This window comes from Uranotaenia lowii, chromosome 2 (genome assembly GCF_029784155.1).
Source record: "Uranotaenia lowii strain MFRU-FL chromosome 2, ASM2978415v1, whole genome shotgun sequence".
In the NCBI taxonomy this organism is placed as follows: domain Eukaryota; kingdom Metazoa; phylum Arthropoda; class Insecta; order Diptera; family Culicidae; genus Uranotaenia; species Uranotaenia lowii.
The window spans coordinates 361,941,416-361,963,153 of NC_073692.1; the positions used below are offsets into that span (position 1 = coordinate 361,941,416).

Consider the following 21,738-nt stretch of genomic DNA (forward strand, 5'->3'; position numbering starts at 1 on the left):
TTAATGATATTCAAAAGGCACCTAATGATTTTCAAATGAAAATCAAGATCTTCAATTTCCATGTGATTTTTTCCAATCTAGTTTTATTGTGATTATAAAATATTTCAAAAAGGAATTAATCCAACAAAGTTGAATTATTTATATTATTTTTTAATTTTAGTAAGTACCAAGTAACAAAAAATCTTAATTAAAAAAAAACATTTCGATACCTTGATTCTGTTAAAAAAAAAACCGTTCTAATAATTGAAATTTTTAGATCAATAATCTACTTAATGATTTTTGACAAGGCATGAAAATGAAAACAATCATTTTCATTCGAAAAAACTTTCTTTCATTTGATTGTAATGCGGACCGGTCTGAATGTTTTTATTTACTGACTTTTATATTAAAGTTGAAATTGAAAACTTGGGAGTAAAAAATGGTAGTATGGTTTCATTCATAGGTTTTGTGTACAATGAGTGAAGAATATTCATAGCAAAAAATCTTCTGCCAAATATGTATGTGTTAAATTAAGGATGCCAGATTGCCCGACTTTATCCGGACTTGACCGGATATTTGACACAAAATTTGAGGAAAGTCCGGTACGGCCGGATTTCCTCGTAAAAATCCTAGATTTTGCCCGAATTTATTCACTTTGTTTGTAAAATCTAACAAAAAAAACTCAAATTTATTTATTACAATTTTTCATTTTAAGGTCCAAAACGGATTTTTTTATGGCAAATTTAATCCAAATAAACATGACTTATGCTTTAGAAGCCTGAAATACGATTGAAAATCTGCTGATGTGGTTGGATGCAAAAAAAAATATTTCTAGTGATTTCTTCTCGATTTGAACTGAATAATTCCATGGTTTTGACCAAACTGCCCGGATATTGCTCGTATTTTGAGTTAAGCATTTTGAAATGAAATCCCTGGATTTTGCCAGGTTTATAAATAAAATTTCCCGGATTTTTTTCGGTCCGGATAAGTCCGGAAAAGAAATTGGCTACCTTATGATAAATGGATTATCAAATATCTTCAATATTTATTTTAAATGTAAGTTTTTGTAAAAATATCACATTTCCATTCCATAACTAAAATACTTAGGCGTATTTCAATGGCAAGAAAATACCAGTTTTTTAAACTTAATTTACTGCTTTGTAGTTATCAATATTTTTTCAAATTATTTTTGAAATACTAGAAGAAGACCTAAAAAATGATTTTACTAACTCTGAGATCTCTGAAGGAAAGAGCCATAGTAAAATGAGTTTTAAATTCATTAAAAAATTTTACCTTTTTGTTTACATTTTTTTCCTAATTACAAAATTTCAAAGATTCATCTGGCATCCCGAACGGGCAAAAGCATGGAGTGATCGTAAAGTGAATTACCGAGTGTAGAAAAGAATGGTACCTTATAAATGGGCATTATATATGCCCAATGGAAATAATGTTCTGTTAAAGCTAAATAATCAAAAAAAAATTTGAAAATTTGAATGAAACTTCAGCAAATCTTCAGGAAATCGACTTTCTGGGACTCTGTCATGATTTTTCAATTTATCTAAGAAAAAGATGCAAAGTAGTAACTTCTGAGCTAAATTTTAATATGTATGGGAGAGTGGGGAATCATGGGCCACTTTTTTTCGTTGTTCCATAACTTCTTTATTATAAAAGATAAAATGAAAATAAAAAATGGTATAGTTTTCTACATTTTCAAGGTATCATAAGGTATTTTTTTCAAATTTTTAACAAATTATTTTCCCCAAATTCTGACTGTTTAAAAAAAAGCAATATTTTTTTGATTTTGAAAAATGGTGGGGAATCGTGGGCCACCAAATCCAAATTGACCAAATAACATGCAAAGTTTATGAGTTGACCCAAAACTGTGATTTCCTAATTCATTTCGTTATTTAAAAGCAATTTCAGATGATGAAATAAAAGAGAGAGCTGTGTATGATCGCATACATTCCAAAACCTGGCTCGCGATCGTTTTGGCAAAATTTCTTATGTAGGATGGACAAAATATTTTTCATAACTCTTCATTTGGCATAAGAAAACTTTGCAGTTATGTAAAACGTATTTTAAGATCTGAATATGTATAAAAACATAAAAATATAGGTGATTCAAGATGTGTGGCCCACGATTCCCCACAAGCTATGATTTGCAAATTGGTTGCGTTTGTGTGACTTATTGATGTTTCATCAAAAATTCCTTTTCCACGTGAAAGATCATGACAAAACTAAGATCATAAGCGTATGAGCATATTTTTGTTATGCACTTTAGGTTCCCCATCGATGAAATTAGCGAGTGTTTTTTTAATTATGTAAGTAAATTTTTCTAACTTTTTTTAGCTTGATAAATAGAAGAAGCATATGATGCGTATTTTAGTCAACAACATATAGGAATATATACTCACGCAAAGCGACGACGATGACAGTTGGTTTGAGATTTTTATCTCAACACACATCTGAGATATTAAAAGTGGCCCACGTTTCCCCATGGCCCACGATACCCCACTCTCCCCTAATGTTTACTAAATTTGTATTTGCTTCGCACTTTCAATACTTTCCACAAGTCTTGAAATATTAAACATGCAGATATAAACCAAAATATGAGCGCTAATAATCATAGCAGCTTTGCCTACTAGCGACACGACGCATACGTCGCGACGTTGAAAATCATAACGACGTATCGTGAGTTTCCTAGGAGACTTGCAGTATGTAATTGATGGCCTAAGGAAAATCAACAGTAAATAAAAAAAAACAATGTTTGTACACTACATGGAAATCGCCTACTGGACTGAAAATTGAATAACAAACCAGCGAATGACAGGAATCTCGCTAGTAAAAAGTGTCGCTAGTAAAACTGTCGCTATTCGGTTTGGTGCTATACACATAATAACTTATTTTATTTTTCATCCATATCTTATTGATTATCAAAAATAAATCAAAATTATCAACATACAATTTTTTCAGTGATGAATTAAATATTTATTAAATATGTTATGTTATGATATTGTGAACACCAAAAATAAACTTTTTTATGCGTTTATTTTTACAACTGGAAGAATCTGGATAGTATTTCATGACTTTATTTGACCACTGGCACTTTTGAAACAAAATTGAATATTTTCTCCATTTTATCAATTTAAATGCCGTCGTTAACAACGTGTTTGAAACAAATACTCTTGAGTTCAAAATGGATTTTTTTTTCTAGTTGAGAATTTACATTTCAGATCGTGATAAAACATTTTTATTTTCATATTCAAGATAACACCGCTGAATTTTTCTTATAAAATAAATTGAAAATAAAAAAAAAGTAATGAAAATTAAGATGATTATAAATTAACAATTGATATCATTTTGCTCAAGCAGTTGAGCATTATGGCCTCATCTTTCCTCACCTTAACACTGGTGGGTTATGAACTTCCGTTCGGACCTGAAAGTTATTTATGAATTCGAATTTTATTTCTATATAAAACTAGTTTTATTTTTCATGCATTTTATATAATTTTTTTTTTCAAATTTCAATTCTTTTATTCGTTTTTTGTTGTTTCAAAAATTAAATTTCAAATTTGTAAGCTAAACTGCCTATATTTTTTCCTAGTAAATTTCTTACTCAGAATAAGGAACACCATTTTCATTCGGGACCCGGACATTCGGTCGAAAAATGTTTGGCCAAAGATTGCTATGCCGAATGGTTTAAAAGGCCGACAGATGTTCGTCCGAATAGAAGAACAGGCCGAATGGGACATTAGGCCGAAGGTTGTTTGGCCGAATATTATTTAGCCGAATGGATGTTGGGCCTGATGGTCATTAGGCCGAATGGTCGTAAGGCCGAGTGGATGCTAGGCCGAAAGGTTTTTAGTACGTATGGTCATCAGGTTGAATGGTCGTCGGGCCAAATGGTTGAAAGGGTGAATGGTCATTAGGCCGAATGGATGGCTGCATGGATGCTAGGCAAAAGGGTCTTTAGGTCGAATGGTCGTAAGGCCGATTGGTTGTTAGGTTGAATGGTCGTTGGGCCGAATTTATGCTAGGCATATAAGACATATTACCGCTATTTTGCATGTTAAGCCGATCGGTAGTAAGACCGAATGGTCGTTAGGCCGAATAGTCATCAGGCCGAATGGTCATCAGGCCGGATGGATACAAGGCCGGTTTCGACCATTCGGCTTTGCGACCATTCGGTCATACATTCGGCCTAACGATACATACCATGCCCCATCGAGGGCTACCATTGCCATTCATCACGTGGCTAACCAAAGGTTATCGACATACTTGATGATACATTTGGAACTTCGCGTCACTCTCTTATTCATTCATATCCTCGCATCATTGTTTATAATGTTCTCCATTGATAGACAATCATGAATGTCTCAAATGGAAAATCTGAAGAAATACTAAGACCACATGTTTAAAAAAGCCGTAGCACATGCTGAACAGTTCATTGCGGTTATCATGTAAAAATTTTGTCCTTCTTCGCAAAGGAAAAATAAAACATCATCTGATAACCTCCACAGATCGCTTAAAACTGATACATTTCAGTTGTCATTCATAAAGGTTGAATCCTCAAGGAAGCTAATCAAACCGTTAAGATATTCGATAGCTGATAGTCTGCGTTCTTCTTTACCACATCATGTTTTGAAAAAAAAAATCAAATACAGATGCTTCGTTGCCATGTATGATTATTCATATAATTTGGCTGGAGAAGGACAAATTGAATGCTTCGAGATTTTGGCTCTGAATGTAGTAAAGCACGGCTCAGAGAAACTGATTGATTTTCCGGAGGAACTCTACTTCTAATTTGCTTTGCAAAAAAATTAAAGACGTGTCAATAAAGTTCAACATTTATAACTATTACTTGAAATTGAGGTACAACGAAGTTTATCAGGTCATTTTTTTTACCTATAATTACAATTTGAAGCTTTACCATGAACAAATTGAATGGAAAAATTCAAACGTTCCCTAAAAAATCATCAAATTTTAGAATCTTGAAGTTCGAAAAAATGTAAAATACATTTTGCAATTTGCAGTCAAGATAAAGCTTCTGGTAATAAAAATTGTTCCCAACACTAATACATAAATACTAGTTTGAAGCCTCTATAATTAAACAACAAACAAACATACATAATTACTAATGAAAAGATTGTAAAAACGCAGTTAATTTAAACTTCTTTTGAGAGGAAATAAACCGGCTTGACACAGTTCGTTTGTTACGAAAACCAAAATAAAATCTAATTTGCACTTTTTTTTCGTAAACCGCGAAAAGAGCCAAAACTGCAACCTGCCAGAAGCCGTAAGATGAAAAGTGATTTTCCTTCTGCTTTGCTCGGTGGATGATGACTCATCCGAGAAACCCCTAGCTTTTTCTCAGCTGCATTCAACGAACGGGGTCGATGCAAAGTTGTGTGATGGTGAGAAAACCTGAGCCTCATCTTTCCTCGCCTTAACAATGCAATGGTGGGTTTTGATTTGCGACCAGCATCTAACCTAACCTAAACTAGCTGGTAAAGTTGAATGATTTATGTTATTTACCTCAATGGGGGTTGAAATTTTAAGCATCTCTAAGATCTAAGACCCCTAAGAAGGTTGTTTTGTGGTAGGTTTGTCCGGTAGCCAAGGGAAGACCATTTTCACGCAGATTTTATCATAATGATTGGGATGCTGTTTTAATTATGTCTGGTCCAGTCTGTGAGATTGTAAATTTAGATGTCGCTGAAGTAATAACTATCGGTGGATAATCTGTCGGTGAGGGAACGAATTTTTAGCTGGTGTTGTTTTGAAAAAGGTGTCAAAACAATGACAAACAATTTTTTCAAATTAAAAACATCCCTTAGTATGTTTCGTTATCCAAAGATTACAATCTGAATTTATACATCAGATTTTAGATTCAGATCTTCCTATTATATAGGTATCAGACTCTGAAATAAAAGAAAAAAAAAGATTTGAAATTCTGAGTGCTGTTCTTTAGATTTGCCTTGAAAATTATTATTTTGAATGTAGTTTCAAAACTCCGTTCCGCAGCCTCAGACGATCTTGATAAATCAATTCCCAGCAACACGTGTGCTATTTTTTATGTGCTCCCAGCTTCGATACCACAATTCGTGACTTGATTCATTAGCTGAGCAGCTCAGCAAAAAAAACAACCCGCTGTTAAATTATAATGATCATCAGATGCACCCTTGAGCTTCAAATTTTACCAGACGTGTGTGTAAAATGCAAGCTCATCGGGGCCTAATTTGCGCGCAAATACGATGTTTGATTAGAGCCTTTCTTTCTTCTGAACTTTCCCACTTTGGGAAAAAACTGTTGTCGAAATTTTGTATTTTTTGCTCCTGTGTATGATTTAAAATGAATTTTCAATAAGTTTAAGTTAAGCTTCCAAAAATTGTTAACCAAAAATGTCAGGAATTTAATTTTTCTAAAGACAAAGTGACGAAGATACGATTTCATTCCTAATATTATTCAGTAGTTTATTTAAATTGATGTTCCCAAGACACAATAAAATTTAAATTATGTAAATATAAACAAGCTACAAGATGCAATTCAAAAAGAATAACTCTGGCCCACACCATGATGGTCAATCAACATTTTCTTGGTGCCATCAAGCGTATCGGTGGGAAATGTAAGTTTTTGTTTGCACCTTCAGCATCTATGCAATGGCTTTTTGCGGAGATTGAGGCAACAAAAAATAATCATGAATTAACTTCCCAATCCCCCCTTTTATTCATCATCACCACCATCCGTGGAGAGCTGCTTGGACAATTCCGTGTCTGGAATGGGTTGTGCTGAACATTCCTTCACATTATTTAATCGAAGGAAGGGAGGAGCGAAGCGAAGTACCCGACACACCTTCTTGGATTGTCCTCCGCAGAATACTAAGCCTGATCATGAACATGGGCTTGGCTTATTCCTTATGCAACATTAAGGGAATAGTGATATGTAAAAAATAATTTTGCTCAAGCAGAAGACGAACATTCTATTTCGGCTGATCCAATGAAAAACATTGTGTAACAGGTAGTAATTAGTGAAAATATAATTTTTTTTTCAAGCGATTTTTTTATATGGAGGTGTTTGATAGTTTTGAAATTCTCATAGAAAAGGCAAAATCATAATCATGTAAGCTCAGTTGGCAAGTCAGTTGCGTCCTGAGCCGATGTCTGTGAGTTCGAGCCCAAGAGTAAACATCGATCACAGTTGTACCGGATAAGTTTTTCATTGACTGCCCGCCAACTGCATCGTGGATATAAGTCGCGAACTATATAAAAATGTTAATCATCATCTAAATTATCCAATGATTTCCCGGTTTTGAAGTTAAAGGGGTTTTAAAAAACCGTTTTTTCTGCTTATTATTCGTGTTTTTGAACAGTTTCAGTCCGTTTTTTTTTCTTTGAAGACGTGGCTAATCCCTCTCGAACAAATTCACACAAAATTATGTATAGGGTTAATAAATCCGATATTGGCCCCTAAGGCATAGTTGACTAGTTTTCCCAGGATTGTAGTCTTCCTTAATTGTGCACCTTTGAATGCCCTTCGACAAATATGGTTGCTTACTTGCCTGGAATGTAGTAAAAATTTGGCTTGATTGATAACTGTGGATTATTTGAGATAAATTGTTTCAAACTTTTGTTTTAAATGCCCCCTATTCTGGCCCGCGCTCCAAATTGTGGCCCTTTCAGTGTTCCTAAAATTGGCCGTCTCTAAAAAAAAACACAACATACATATAATAACACATTGTGCACCAAATACGACCAAATCTCGTTTACTCACATGACGAGTGCACTTTACTGAGCACCATAACTTAAAAGTGATATATTTGATCAAGAAACTATATTCTACATAACTGTGTACATCACTTTCGATTACTCAAAGAAACATACCGTAAACTGGGGGAACTTTGATCAACGGGGTAACTTTGATCAACATGAAATTTTTGCAGATAATCATCATTAACAAAGTGTAAAGTTAAAATATCTGAAAACTATTTACTACGTTTGAAAGCTTATGAATAGAGATACAAATAAGCTTAATTTGGTTTTTATTAGGAAATTTTTGATATTTCTTAAAAAATCATTTTAAAATCTTAAAATATCTGGTTTTTTGAAGGCTCACAAACAAACATCTGTCCTGATCAAATTTAAGCATTTAGGAGCAAATGGGTTGTTCAATGTGAAAGTTCAACTTTTTTCTTGGTTTAGTTTATGTTTAAGGGGGGGGGGGGGGGGGTAGGGTCTAACACTTTCAAAAAATCGATTTTTTTATTTTTTTATTTTCTTATTGTAAAACATTAACTGAAGAAGTTATAGGCCTTTATCTCCTCCTATCTAATACTGCAAGAAAGCAAGAGCAGAAACTTCAAAAACTTCAAACGCGGTTTTCTCGAAAGCACATTTTTAAAGTCCGTGGACATCGTCATTTGAAAACTACTTATCCGATTCTTTTCAAATTTGGAACATATTTTCTACATATGAAATACCAGACCCCAACGTTTTTCTTTTTTGATTTTTTTACTTTGGGGAGATTTTACAGGTGAAAATGGCGGATTTTTAAGTGAAAAATCGTAGTTTCACTTCAAACGGCCACAAAAATTTCATAAAAATATTTTTAAGTTAAATAAAAACGTTGGGGTCCAGAAAAACATCTATTAAAAATATTTTGCTCTGATTTTTTGAATTCAGATGATTCTGTGCTGAGATACAGTGTCCACCGCAAATCCTGTTTTCTAAAAGGCATCCTCGAAAATGCTCCGTCACCGGCTGATTTTTCAATATTTTTCTACGAAAAAATTACTAAATGTTCTTTTAACAATGTTTTGTATAATGCAAAAAATTTGAATACATTTGTTTGAACGATAGCTCTAGAAAAAAATCGTGAAAATGGTGTTTTTTTATACCCGTTAGACCCTACCCCCCCCCCCCCCCCCCCTTAAGTGATATTTTTATAGTCATTTGATGATAATTTATGGATATTGAAAAAAAAAACAGTCATTTTCTATGAAAAAGCCCGTATAGAAAAAATAGCTGAAAACCCTATCACATGGTTAAGTTTGAAGAAAAAATAAACCTGGGAACAGTATGAGGACTAAGGGAATTGCATGAAGGTAAAATTTTATTTGTTTTTGTGGCCAAAAAATATTGAGAAATGTTTATAATTTTCGCCCCTAAATGTATGCAGCAACATTGTCCATCTTTCGAGTATATTTGTTTTTGAAAGAAAACGTTGAAAAAATCAATTGAGTCGAAACAAAAAAATACTGTTATCGATGTTTTGAGCCTTCTGTGCTTAATGGCATCAAAACAATAAATTTGAAGATGTTGAGATACGTAAAAACTATAGTGATCAAAGTTACCCTGAAACTCTGGTTTTGTAACAATCATTTAATTATAACCACCAATGTCGTTTGAATTTACTGCAATCAATGATCATGTTTAATACTCCTCACCTCAGTATTGGTTTTAAAGCTTTTAATTTTTACAAAAAAGCAACCCATTCCAAAATATTCAAAAATGAATGTAAAAAGTGATCAAAGTTCCCCCAGTTTACGGTAATTTGCAAAATTTAGTCCAGCCCGTTCTGAGATAGAGAATGTTAAGTTTTGGAGTTTTTGGGCTTAGATTTTTCCGCGGCAAAAAAATCGTTCAATTTTTTTTTCAAGCAACCATTTCTATTGAAGTTAACAGTGAATGTTCATAGATTGTCTAATTTCACTCCCATTAATGGAGGACAGACATTAAAAAAATCATAATAACCTATGCAATAAACAAGCTCAAGCATAAACTCGAGTAAGTGAACGATTCTTTTAAATTTATTTAAAATGTCGCCCTTATCAATTTTCTACACGCTGAGAAAACTAGTGTATTGAATCAAAAGATATACATTTTTGAATCAAGGTTCTAGCTTTCTTTAAATCTAAATCTAATTTCTTTGATTCAAAAAGTATTCCTATCGCAACGAAAGATTGATTTTGGTTAAATTTTCTTTGAAACCTTTAAAGATGGATAATGGCTGATTTTCGGTAAGTTTTTTTTTTTTAAATTTGTCTGAACTATTAAAAATTTAAATTGGTTTCAGGTCAACTATTCAGTCGACGACGAATCAAGGAAGGTATCAAATTTAAAGCGGCGGGGTTAAAAGAAGATCCGATACGGCGACAAACACCCAACCGGCAGGTTCAATGACTTCACGGTTTAAATATTTTGGTGTTTGATCCGCTGCTTGGCCAGAAAATCGTCTGGAGATCAACATTAGCATGTTACAAGTGAGTATTGTTCTAATATTTACGTTATTCAGTTGTGCCTTGTCTACTTAAAGGTTTTCTGTTTTACCCTCTCATTTTCAGATAAATTGACTTACCAAAATCTTGACCAGGAAGAAAACGCAGTGGCAAAACATATAAATAAAAAAGTGTCTTCTGATAAGAAAAAGAACATACCTAGCTAGTATAAAAAACGCGGAAGGTTTCATCCTCGCTTAGTATGTATGGTCGACAGCATTCCAGGAATACAGGAAATGAATCAGGTTAGAAGGTTTGATACCGATTCAGAAACCATCTTGGAACACGTCAAGAACGTCCTAAAATTTCTTGATAGTTGACCTTTTTGACTGTTATTTGATTTTATAACTAATTTGAACAAATAAACTTTTGAAATAAGGGTTTGAAATATCTTGAAAACTTTTCGCACTTTCGTCATCGACGGTCACAGCCTACCGAGACACGACTACATCTTCTCATTTTTTGAACATAAAGGAAATATTTATCTTTAGTAACTACCTTTGGCAAAATCCTTCGGAGCAGGCCTTGGCCGAGTGCAGGTGTGTTTTTTCATCGCTGGTACAAATTTTTTGCATAAAAGTTACCGATAAAATTAAAAAATTTCGTCTAGTCACAAAACTATTAGCAGGAAATGTTTATTTCAAATTCTCTGCGTGGTTTAGGTGTCGTCCTCGGTTTTGGAAAATTTCTTCTTTTGAAAAATACCTGATAATCTGAAATTTGAAGCCAAGAGATGTGTTCTCGCAGAATCATGTTCAAATAAAGTGAAGAATAGAAAAAGTTCCAAATAAAAAAGATGTGGATTTGTGCTAGAGTTAGATGCAGATGCAGCTTCGCAAAACTGTTGACACGCTTGTAAGTTTTTCGGGAGAAGTGAAGGAAGAGCTTTTGGTCTTCATTTTCAACACCTAATGCTTTTTTTTGGGTTTTGAGAATTCTGTGTACAAAAGAAATCAATTCCAGCCACTGAAGAAAGGTCCTCGTGAATGGTGAAGTTGGTTGGACGAATGGTTTTTCATTAAGGAGTACTTTTATTATTCTTTGGGACTCAGATATAAGTTCTGACTATGTAAGTACGAGTATTGATTAGTGATTTGTGGTAACCCCTCTTGGGAAAATTCTCCACGAAAATTTTTTCGATTGATATTCCATGATAACTTCATCAAAGTTTAATGATCGAACTATAAAACACTATAAAAAATATAGATCAATTCTGTACCAACACGTGAAAAGGATGTATCTCCATAAATGGCGAATCGAGAATAACGCGTTTGAAGAAAATACAACCTATTTTAAATCGCTAATTAAAAATCAATTGAAATGTTCATATTTCATGAAAGACAAACGATGTTTAGAAGCATCCCCTATATGTTAAAATAGAGGAATATCAGTTTTCATGAAAAAACATCGCGCTATCGTAGATAGAACCTAGCTCACGTAATATTTTGTCTAACCTGTTTATACACCCTTTGATATTTTCTTATTTTTAGCTTTAGTAATAAGCTCGCATTCATTTGCAACTTTGTTTTTATGTTGAATAAAGAGTCGAATTGATTATTTTGAGTTTGTTTGCGGAGTAATAGCGAAAAATTGTTCCAGAGTAAAGGGTGTATATCCATGTGATGGCAGTTCTGGTTTTAGAATGTTTATAGATCCTTTACTCAAATTGATTTTTCAATGTAACGGAATATTATTTTCTCAAAAGGGCTTTACCGTTAAGTAGGGCAACTGTTGGCCTATCATGAGGTACTGAAAATGGTTTTTGTTTACTTTTGAAGATAGATCCTTTTCACGTGTTGGTACAGAATTCCTTTTTCTAAAGCCACCAAACCCTCAAGGTTAAGTTTGTCTGATTTGTTAAGTCTGTTACATATTGCGTCCAAAAAATCAATATTTCTGAGAAATATCTAAATGTTTGAATTCTTCAAGCCTTCATGAGGGCCTCAGAGCCGAAGGGGTCCAAGTACAAAAATGATCGATTTCGGGTTATAATGCCAAACGATTCTTCATACTTCAATTTTGGTATTTTTCCAGATACTTTATTTGTTTTACATATTTCAACGTTCGAAAGAAAAATTCAAATATAAGAAATAAATGGAAGACAGTAAAACGCATCAACTGAAAAGAGTGTTTTCTCAAAATTATCTTTTATACACTTGTACTCTTTTGGCTCCATGGGCCTCACATTACTTTAAGTAGGTATAGGTAGTAAAAGTAATGAAAAAAAATAAATATAAAAAACTACAAATTTCAATAAATTTATGCTTTATTCACAATATCAATTATATAAAATTCTCTTGTATTGGTTTTTGTAGTACTACTCCTCCGAAATGACCCAAACGATTCAAGTAAAATTATTTTTAGAATATTTTGTGGGCATGCGAATCGAATAAAAATAAAAAGTCGCATCAATTGTCCGTAATAATTAAATGTGTAGTTATTTGAAACAAATTAAAGTAATGGCATCCCTTTTTTGAGATTTTCTTCTTTTTTTTTTGGGCAGTTTGTTTTTCGTCTCCAAGGTCGAGGCGTCTCGAGCAAACGTCGCGAGAGGATAGAAAACATGACACAGCATACTGATTAGTGGAAATATTTGGGGGCCTATTTCTCAGCCAAGCATACTTTCAATGCCGTGGTAGCGATATGAAGCCTAGCTTTCCGTTTTATGAAGGAGATGAATAGTATTAACAGTGTGATAGATCTCAATTTAAGCATCCCGACAATCAAGTCTCTAGACTCTAAGACTAAGTACGAGATATGTTTCTATGAGTGCTACAAACAAAGGGAGTTCCATACGAATTGCGTTGAATAGCTTGAAAACTTATCAAACTAATCGAGGCTTCCATACAAGTTTGTTGGCATGAATCGAGAATTTATCGAGCAGAAGGAAGAGAGATTGTTTGCATGCGAAAACTTTGAGACTTTTCCTTATTTCTGGGTAGAGTTGGAAAGAAGATCTTTATTCATCTCATGTTTGGCATAATTTGAAAACTTATTAGACAATAAAGCTAATTGTTGCATCGTTTAGATACAAAAAATGATTTAACAGTAGTTCAGTTCGTAAGCACTTCTTGCATTGCAAGAGGGAAAGGACTGGAAATCCATATCATTAAAACATACCTACATTTTATAATCATTATGATCTCTTTGAAGCTTATAGAAACAGAGTAAAATTTTCAGATCTTGAAAAACAAATCTAGAGATCAATTTTAAGAAAATATTATTAAATCATCTTTGAACTATAGTTAGGAACTTCAGGTGCTGCTTTTTTTTAAAGCATTCGCTTCTAAATTATGATGAAATTTGGTTGGAAACGCTGTCTAGGCAATAAAACTGAATTTCAATTATTTTATCAAATTTAATTAAATTTTGGAAGGTGGAGAAAAGCACACCGGGTCAGCAAGTATTAGATAAGTTTCTTTATTGGTTTCTTAATAATGAGATTTAGATCTTCAATTTTTGCCAAATTTATGTTTGAAAAATCCACCGAAGCCAAGTTTTATGATTTTAAACAACTTTTATTGAACGAAAAACGTATCCAAAAGAAATAGGCCGTAGGGAACCAACGTTATAATTGAAATACATTTTTTTTTATGTTTCTCTCGAACAAAATGTCTCAAAAACCCTACATATCATAGCTCGTTGAGCGACCTCTTTCCGTGATTCGATATGTCCTAAATTTGGCATGACATCTTGTACTAGGCCTAGCATCAATTTAAGCCTGCAGCACACAACCTTGTCAAAAGTCGGGTTATTTGAGGCACTGCAATGAACACTCATAGAATAGGTTGCAAAAATCCAATGCCTATTTAGCACATCTCTGTGCCGAAAATGCACTGTGAAGTGTACCGTACCAAATATGATATGATTAGAAAAGCACTACTGTCATAAAGACTCGAGCTCGCAAGCAAAATGATGCATGACCACATCATTTTATGGGACTTTCATCCTATTGGATAAATTATCAAAAAAAAAAATATTTTGAGAATCGAACTCACTGCAACATCTCATCTCGGCTTGCCAGGCTGATATCTTACACAGTGCACCATCTGAGTCACCATTGTATATCAGTTTTCCGATTATTTGATGCCCTGTCCTATCCCCACACTAATCTCCGATAATAGAATTAGGCTATTTTGAATTTGTTATCAATGAAAAAGATCAATAATATGTACAAATAAAGAAAAAAATAATGGAACGAACTCACCAAGTTGTAGATATTTAGCTGAATTTACGATGGACATCGTGCTATGAAAGCGGATGGCATTTTGAAACCCGAAGTGATCAACAATATAATGTTTCTAGATTTTGTGAACATTGTTAACTTAGTACGATAAAAAAAAAATCTTCTTTTTCTTGTAAATTTCACATCATATAATTTTTCAAACTTCTTCAGCAACTAAATAATGATGAAAAAAAATCCAAAGATTGCTAACTTTCAATGCAAATTCACACATTTATAGACTCTTTGAAAGAGAAAATCCCCGTCCCTAGTGCAAAAGTTAAATTATCATCCGTTTGTTATTGCCAGAGTCCGTCCTGGACCACTGTGCAATGTTTTTTCGATGGTGATTTTTAATGTCTTAATAGTCGATTTGGATTATCATTTCTATTACGATTTTATGTTAGCCGGGTAGCAAAAAATGCATAAGCAAAACCAATAATTAAAGACAAACATCATTTCAAGCTTATTTGAATTTCCTAGTTGATTTATTATGTTAAAATTTCCTCTTCCCTATAAATGTTTATTTAGCAATAGATAAAGAAAATCATCTCATATTTTACACTGCTTGGTGACCCAAAAATTCAATTTTCGCGGCGGTCCAATGTAAACATTGGTTGACAGTTGTATTCTTTACAATTCTAAAAGTCAAATTCGGACCAAAAATACTTTATAAATCATTCAATTGTCTAGATTTTCTCCTCAAGCGAAATCTGAAGCATGTTCGTCATAGATGATAGTGTTTTTGATTCAAAACTACAAACATGTGATCTAAGATTAAGTTTTTGAAGATTCATAGAAAATGTCTTACTAACTTTAAACAACATCTAGTGCAAAATCCATTGTGAATTTTAATGGCAAGGTACAGTTATATTAAATTCTTTTAATTTCATCTAAACGCAAGAGTAATCTCAACTAATTAAAAACACTAACAAAAACTCAAAATAACTACAATTCAACCGAAAACGCGATCGACGTAACACAAACAGCCAACAAAGGCATTTAACACAAAACGATTATGACATGTTTCTTTGTCAGAAAGAGGGGGCGACGACGGACGCCTGATTGTATGTTAGCTCGTAAATCACACTAGGCTTGATGTGATTTTTCTTACCGAGTACTTCCTCCAATCGACAAAAAGTCAATTTTCAGAAACCATTCCCACAAACCGACTTCAGCGAGCAAAAGTCTGGCACCCGCCATAATCTAAGGCTGAAAAAGTTGAACTGTGAAGAAAAATAACCACCAGAAAATAGAAACAACACAATCCAAAATTGAAAGGTTAAGACGAGAAAAAAAATGATCCAGCTCAGACGGATCTCACGATTTTTGACATACCAAACCTTCTGCATCGGATGCCCCACCAGACGAGGTTCCATTGGAGGCCGTTCCGTTACTCATTGTTTTCCACTTTTTCCACTGAGCCGCTACTACTTTTTCTGCTGGCGTCGTCGTCGTCGTCAGGCGTCAGGCGTATTGCTCTCTCTAGTAGTAGTACAAACGACGAGTAGCCGGATTCCGCCATGCCGCGCAATCGGCCGCGCAAATTTTCGGTGTCAAAATTGTTAAATCCACCACTGACATTGCATTTTCGACTGACCCGATCGACAAATGGCCGCGGTCGGCCAACCGCGAAAACAGACAACGCAATTTCACTTTCATACACAACTTCCTCTTACTCGGAAATAACCCTCTATAGATACATATAAAATGGTGCGTTGCAAAAAAATCGCACCACACTTCCACAAATGCCTCAAACACTTTTCACTTTCGACTGCAAATTTGAAAAATCTGCAACAAACCCCCAACCGCTACCGTTTTTGGCAGCTCTCTATCCACACCTTAGTCGAATGCACAAGTTACTTTCCTGAATCAAGCGATTAATCATGCATTGTTGGTTGCATTGCTTAAATTTTCTCTTCATTCCGTTTCTGGCAATTTCCGCACTCAGTCGGTTTGCTCGATCAGCAACAAAAGCAACATAATTAGACAAACTCCCGTCGCGCGAACACTTGTTTCATGGTTTTCTCCAAAACAGCAACAACATGAATATGTAGAAATAAGAAAAAACACAGCACCAACTCCCTTTTCACCGAAACAACAACACCAAAAAGGAGGGATCGTTCGTCAAGTTTAGGCAAAATTGATCCCTCCCGAGCCGTTTCACTTTGGCACTTGCAGATAGGACTTTCTCACTACAAAACATTCGGCAGCAACTAACGAAACCTCATAAGACCTCATAAGGTGCATTGAGCATGAATGGCGATGAGGATGATGGAAACAACACGCTGGAACTACTAAAAACCGTAGGCCCCGAAAAAGAAAACCCCCTATCCAACAAGATAAGCTTGAGCACTTTTCGTGTGAAATTAGTACTCGGATTTCGATGATGTGAACACGTTTTCAGTCAGCGATATGGAACGTCACGGAGTTGGTATTTTGAGCACCTTCAATTATATATGTTTACATAGCATTTCCACTTGTTTGATGAGTGCTGCAAAGAAAAAAAAAGCAGGAAAGGGAAAATTAGAACACAAGTATTTTACATTAACACACTTACATTTTAAATTTGATATTGAAAAATATAGAATCTTCAGAATCTTAATTAAAGTTATTCATGCAAAAAGTGGATTAGCACGAGTTTTAAATTTATTCAACGAGGTTTGCCGAGCTTGATACGCAAGCAACCAAAAGTCTCGTTAAAAAGGTCAAACACAGCTTAATCAGCATAATCAATATACTAAAATTCGATTTATTCAGCCCAAAATTAGAGTTTTTATCGAAACATTGAAGTTCCATTACAGATTTGAACGGCCTTCTGTTCAGCTCACATGTTATTAGCAAAAACATAAAAAAGTCTCCTCCCCTCTTCGGTCACCACCAGCCCATGTATGTGGTGCTTTCTCAGCATCCATCTTTATTCCTCCCATCACCCAATTCATCTGACTTAATTGCTTTGTTTTTGACTTTGTTTGATACATGCCAGCACGCACGCCAGTTCTGCTATTCATTTGTTTTATTTGCTTACTCAAGCAATCAAACGACCTGATGAAAAAAAATTAGCCCTGATACCAGATTTGAACCACGACCCTTCGAGAAGATAGCCAAACACGCTGCCACGAGGCCATGCTTATATGTTGCCTTACCAGCAGCTTAAATTTGTAGTGATAATAAGCTTTCCTAGAATACCTGCAAGGGCAGCCAGCGGCTAGTAAGCTTTAAGTTGTTCTTATTAAAAATTCTAATTTAACTATACATTTCAACTACTTCCAAGCTACAAAAATTATTTATTGATTATAATATAATCAATAAATAATTTTTGTAGCTTGGAAGTAGTTGAAATGTATAGTTAAATTAGAATTTTTAATAAGAACAACTTAAAGCTTACTAGCCGCTGGCTGCCCTTGCAGGTATTATGGCATATTATGCCCTTTTGTGATGTTCGTTCACATTTCATAGTCATGAAATGGCTGACATGTCTCAAATTAAGCTATTTGAGGAACATTTTAGAACTTCAAGTCCATAGAAGGCTATTTGAGACCCAATTTGTAACTTTTATACTGAATGGATACGATTGGCATGTCAAGTTTTTCAACCTCAAGAAACAGTATTTTCCTTCCAAATCAAAACAGTTTCAAAAAGAAACACTTTTTGGCACTGTTTTAAAAGCTGTATAGAAAAGTACTGCTTTTCGACATTGTTTTTTTTTTTGTAGGAAAAGTAGGCCTTTTCAAATCCAAACTTCGTAACGAAAAACATTTTAGTGCAAAGTTGCAAAATAGTTATTTTAGCAAAAAGTGTTTTTTTTTCAGCACAAGTTGCAAATTCGAAAAAAATCCATGAAAATTCATTAATTACCCAACACGCAGTGCATCTCAACATATAACAACATGAGAGCTATCATGCCAACGACTTAAAAAATATGATCAAGTAGGTCTTGGAATGTACTATTCGACAATGAACGCAGTTCTAAAAAGTATCACTTTTCGATACTATTTTCAGAGTCGAAATGTTCACTATACAACGCTGAATAGCATAAAATAATTTTTTTTTGCAACTCGGCACTAAAATATATGTTTTTCAAAACTATCTTTGGTTGCTTGAAGGCCTGCTTTTCCTTCCGAAAAAGAGATATTAAAAGTTATACTTTTTGATACTGATTTCAAAACGGTACCAGAAAGTGTTTCTTTTCGACACTGTATTGATTCTAAAAAAACTAAAATCTGTTTTTTCAGGTTTAAAATCTCGATTCTGAAGGGTATTGTATTAAATAATTGTAAATGCAAATCGCTACAAAACACTATTTTTCTATCACTCGTGGTAATTTACCTTTTGCCACTTATTGTAGAAATAACTATTTTGCAGCTCCGCACTGAAATGTTTTGTTTTTGTTAAGACGTTAGATTTTGAAAAGTCCTACTTTTCCTATAAACAAAAACAATGTCGAAAAGAAGTACACAGCAAAAAAAATGTAACGATGGGCGATGTAATTTCTAGAGATGATGTAGTAATATTTACTACTTCTATTTCTATTGCTATAATACACCTAAACGATGTACACAATGCGAATACGCGGTGTGGTGTAACATCACAACTTTCAATCTGATATTGCATCAATAATAATAATAATAATATTTTTAGAGACCTTTTCACCTTGAGAGGTCATTCGGGTCTGATATTGCATCAAGTAGTCAATGTTTTCCTCAATTGACGTTCGAATCTTATTCATTTCAAGAATTGGCTTGTAAGTACTACCAAAATTGAAAAAAAATGTAAGCAAACCTATAGTTCCGAATATAATTTCATTATTTATCATTTTTTGGAAAATTTGGCCCATTTGCATCAGTGGAACTAAAAAATATTATCTAAATGATTTCAAACAGCCGAATACATCAAGACTATGTAATATTAAGTAACATTTGCGACTCACGTTATGTGCAGGTATTTGATGTAAAGTCGCCATACTTTTTTTTTGCTATGTACAATCTGTTTCTTAATGTTGAAAAACTTGATTCTGAAAGGTATTTTACAATATTGACAACAATTGAGAATGCGACTCGTTTCAGAAAATTTACGACTCGTGCTGAGAAAATCCACTTGTTGCATAAATAACTAGGGTGATTTGCCAATCGTTGTCCCCTTATCCATTGTTGCACGGAATGAACGAACTTTTTCCCAAAAATAATACTAAATCATGTTAATTGGAATGTTTACTGATGAAATGAGGCTTTTTGCGATATTTTCTGCTGGAAAATATGCATTTAACGACAGTTTTAATTTTTCTTGTTTTTTTCGCGAGATTTTTGTGCTGATTGTTGAACAAAATCTTAAGATTCCTTCTACGGCAAATAAGGTTTCACATCAGAACAAATTATTTTTCGTATCGTTTTTCTTTACGCAACGTTTGTTGGACAATTTTAACACCACGATTTTGGCAAAAAAAATTGAGATCCATATATCGGATTGTACAACTACTGGTCCGTGCAATCTCCTCCTGCCCCATTGCTGTACGTATGTCCGCTGCAAGATTTATATGGAAATTTCAAATTTATTAATTAGTATACCTTTAAAAACTTTGTTTGGTTGTTTGTACTGCCAAAAATAGCAAAACAATTTTTGGAAGCAATTAAGTGGGTCCTGAATTAGCGCAACATTTTCCTTCAAAAATCATCATAGATGTACTTAAAATTTAAAAAAATCCATTTTTTTTAATTTTTGAACTATTTTTTGGTTCTTGCAATATATTTCATATGAACAAAAACCAATCCTAACTTGTACCCCAGAAATAACATACGATGTCATAAAAAAATCAATAAAAAATTAAATTTTAGTGTTTTTGAGCTGCTTAACCGTAGGATGAAAATAAAAATTCTTCAAATATTAAAATTTAAATTTTGAGATTATTAAACTCGTTGAAAAACATATCTATGTATGTATTAAAAAGTCGGGCAACTCGCAAATCCTGGAAAGTGTCAAAGTCAGGTAATCTGCTTCGGCTTTGAGGAACTACTTTTTTATTAGATTTATTTTGAAATTCTTTATTCCGACCATTCTCTCAATATTTTACAACAACGTTTTTTATCCTTTATTCTGTAAATAGGCACTTCAAAACAATTTAAGTGTTAAAGAACCTTTTAATTTGTTCTATAGAATTTTAATGACATAAAAATTTATGTTGATAGGTTATGCGGCGAAAAAGCTCAATATTTGGTAAATCAGGTCAAAAACACTCCACTCAGTTTATCCGGTTGATTTAAGTGGCAGATTTAAGTTTTTGAGAAAATTTCACATAAGATAAGTGCTACTTAAAGCCCTCACACCGGCGGCTTCTTGTGATTTTTTTTCGAGATTTTGGAGCCGAATTTTCCTATTGTGCATTGGACGGTTTATATGGAAGACTCCCTCAAAAGGGCCCTCTTCAAATTGGACTGCATTTGAACTAGAAGTACTCATAATAAGCTTCCGTGCCAAATATCAGCTCCCTTGACCACATGGTGGCTGAGAAGGATTTTAAAATGTGCAATAGAGTGCTCTAAATGACCAAACTTTTGAAAAAGTTATGCGCTGCAGGCTAAAATTGGTCCTAGGCCTAGAGCAAGATCTCATGTCAAATTTGGGCCAGGTTGGATCACGGGAAGGGGTCGCTCAACGAGCCTGATGTTTGTATGGGATTTTGAGACATTTTGTTCGGGAGAAACATGAAAAACCAGTTTTTCATCAATAACATTGGTTCCCGTTGGCCGATTTCTTTCAAAAACAATTTTTCTTAAAGCCTAAATTATGAAAAATATTTCATCCGAAGACTGCATTTCAATAAGAGGTACCTAAGATAAAAAAAGTTATTAGGTTTCAAAAATGGGCTTACTTTTTTCACGGTGGTATTCATCACTGTTAATGAGGGGTCAATATGTTCGACCGCCCCGACTCATTAACAGTGATGAATACCATCCTTTTTCATGTTCCTCTCGAACAAAATGTCTCAAAATCTCATACAAACTTCAGGCTCGTTGAGCGACCCCTTCCCGTTATCCGATCTGGCCCAATTTTGGCTTGAGATCTTGTACTAGTACTAGGATCAATTTTAGCCTGCAGCGCTTAACATTTCACAGGTTTTGAATTTCCCATACAAATATACAAATTTGAGGCACTCTAATGTGCAACCATTGGAAAAAACGGACAACATTAGGCACGACATGAAATTTACCCGTGCAACTATTTGGCACAGAAAAGCTGTTTTAAATATTTTTCAAATTTTTATGTCACTT

General features: G+C 33.9%; 1 protein-coding gene across 2 annotated transcripts in view; it reads right to left on the reverse strand.

The window, feature by feature from the left end:
- LOC129749564 (ral guanine nucleotide dissociation stimulator-like 1) overlaps positions 1 to 21,738 on the reverse strand; it is a 199,102-nt gene that overhangs the window by 160,913 nt on the left and 16,451 nt on the right. For both annotated transcript variants that reach the window (XM_055744582.1, XM_055744581.1), the window contains exon 2: positions 15,812 to 16,967. In XM_055744582.1, coding sequence (XP_055600557.1) covers positions 15,812 to 15,874 — 63 coding nt within the window. In that variant the 5' untranslated portion in view covers positions 15,875 to 16,967. The remainder of the gene's footprint in view (positions 1 to 15,811; positions 16,968 to 21,738) is intronic.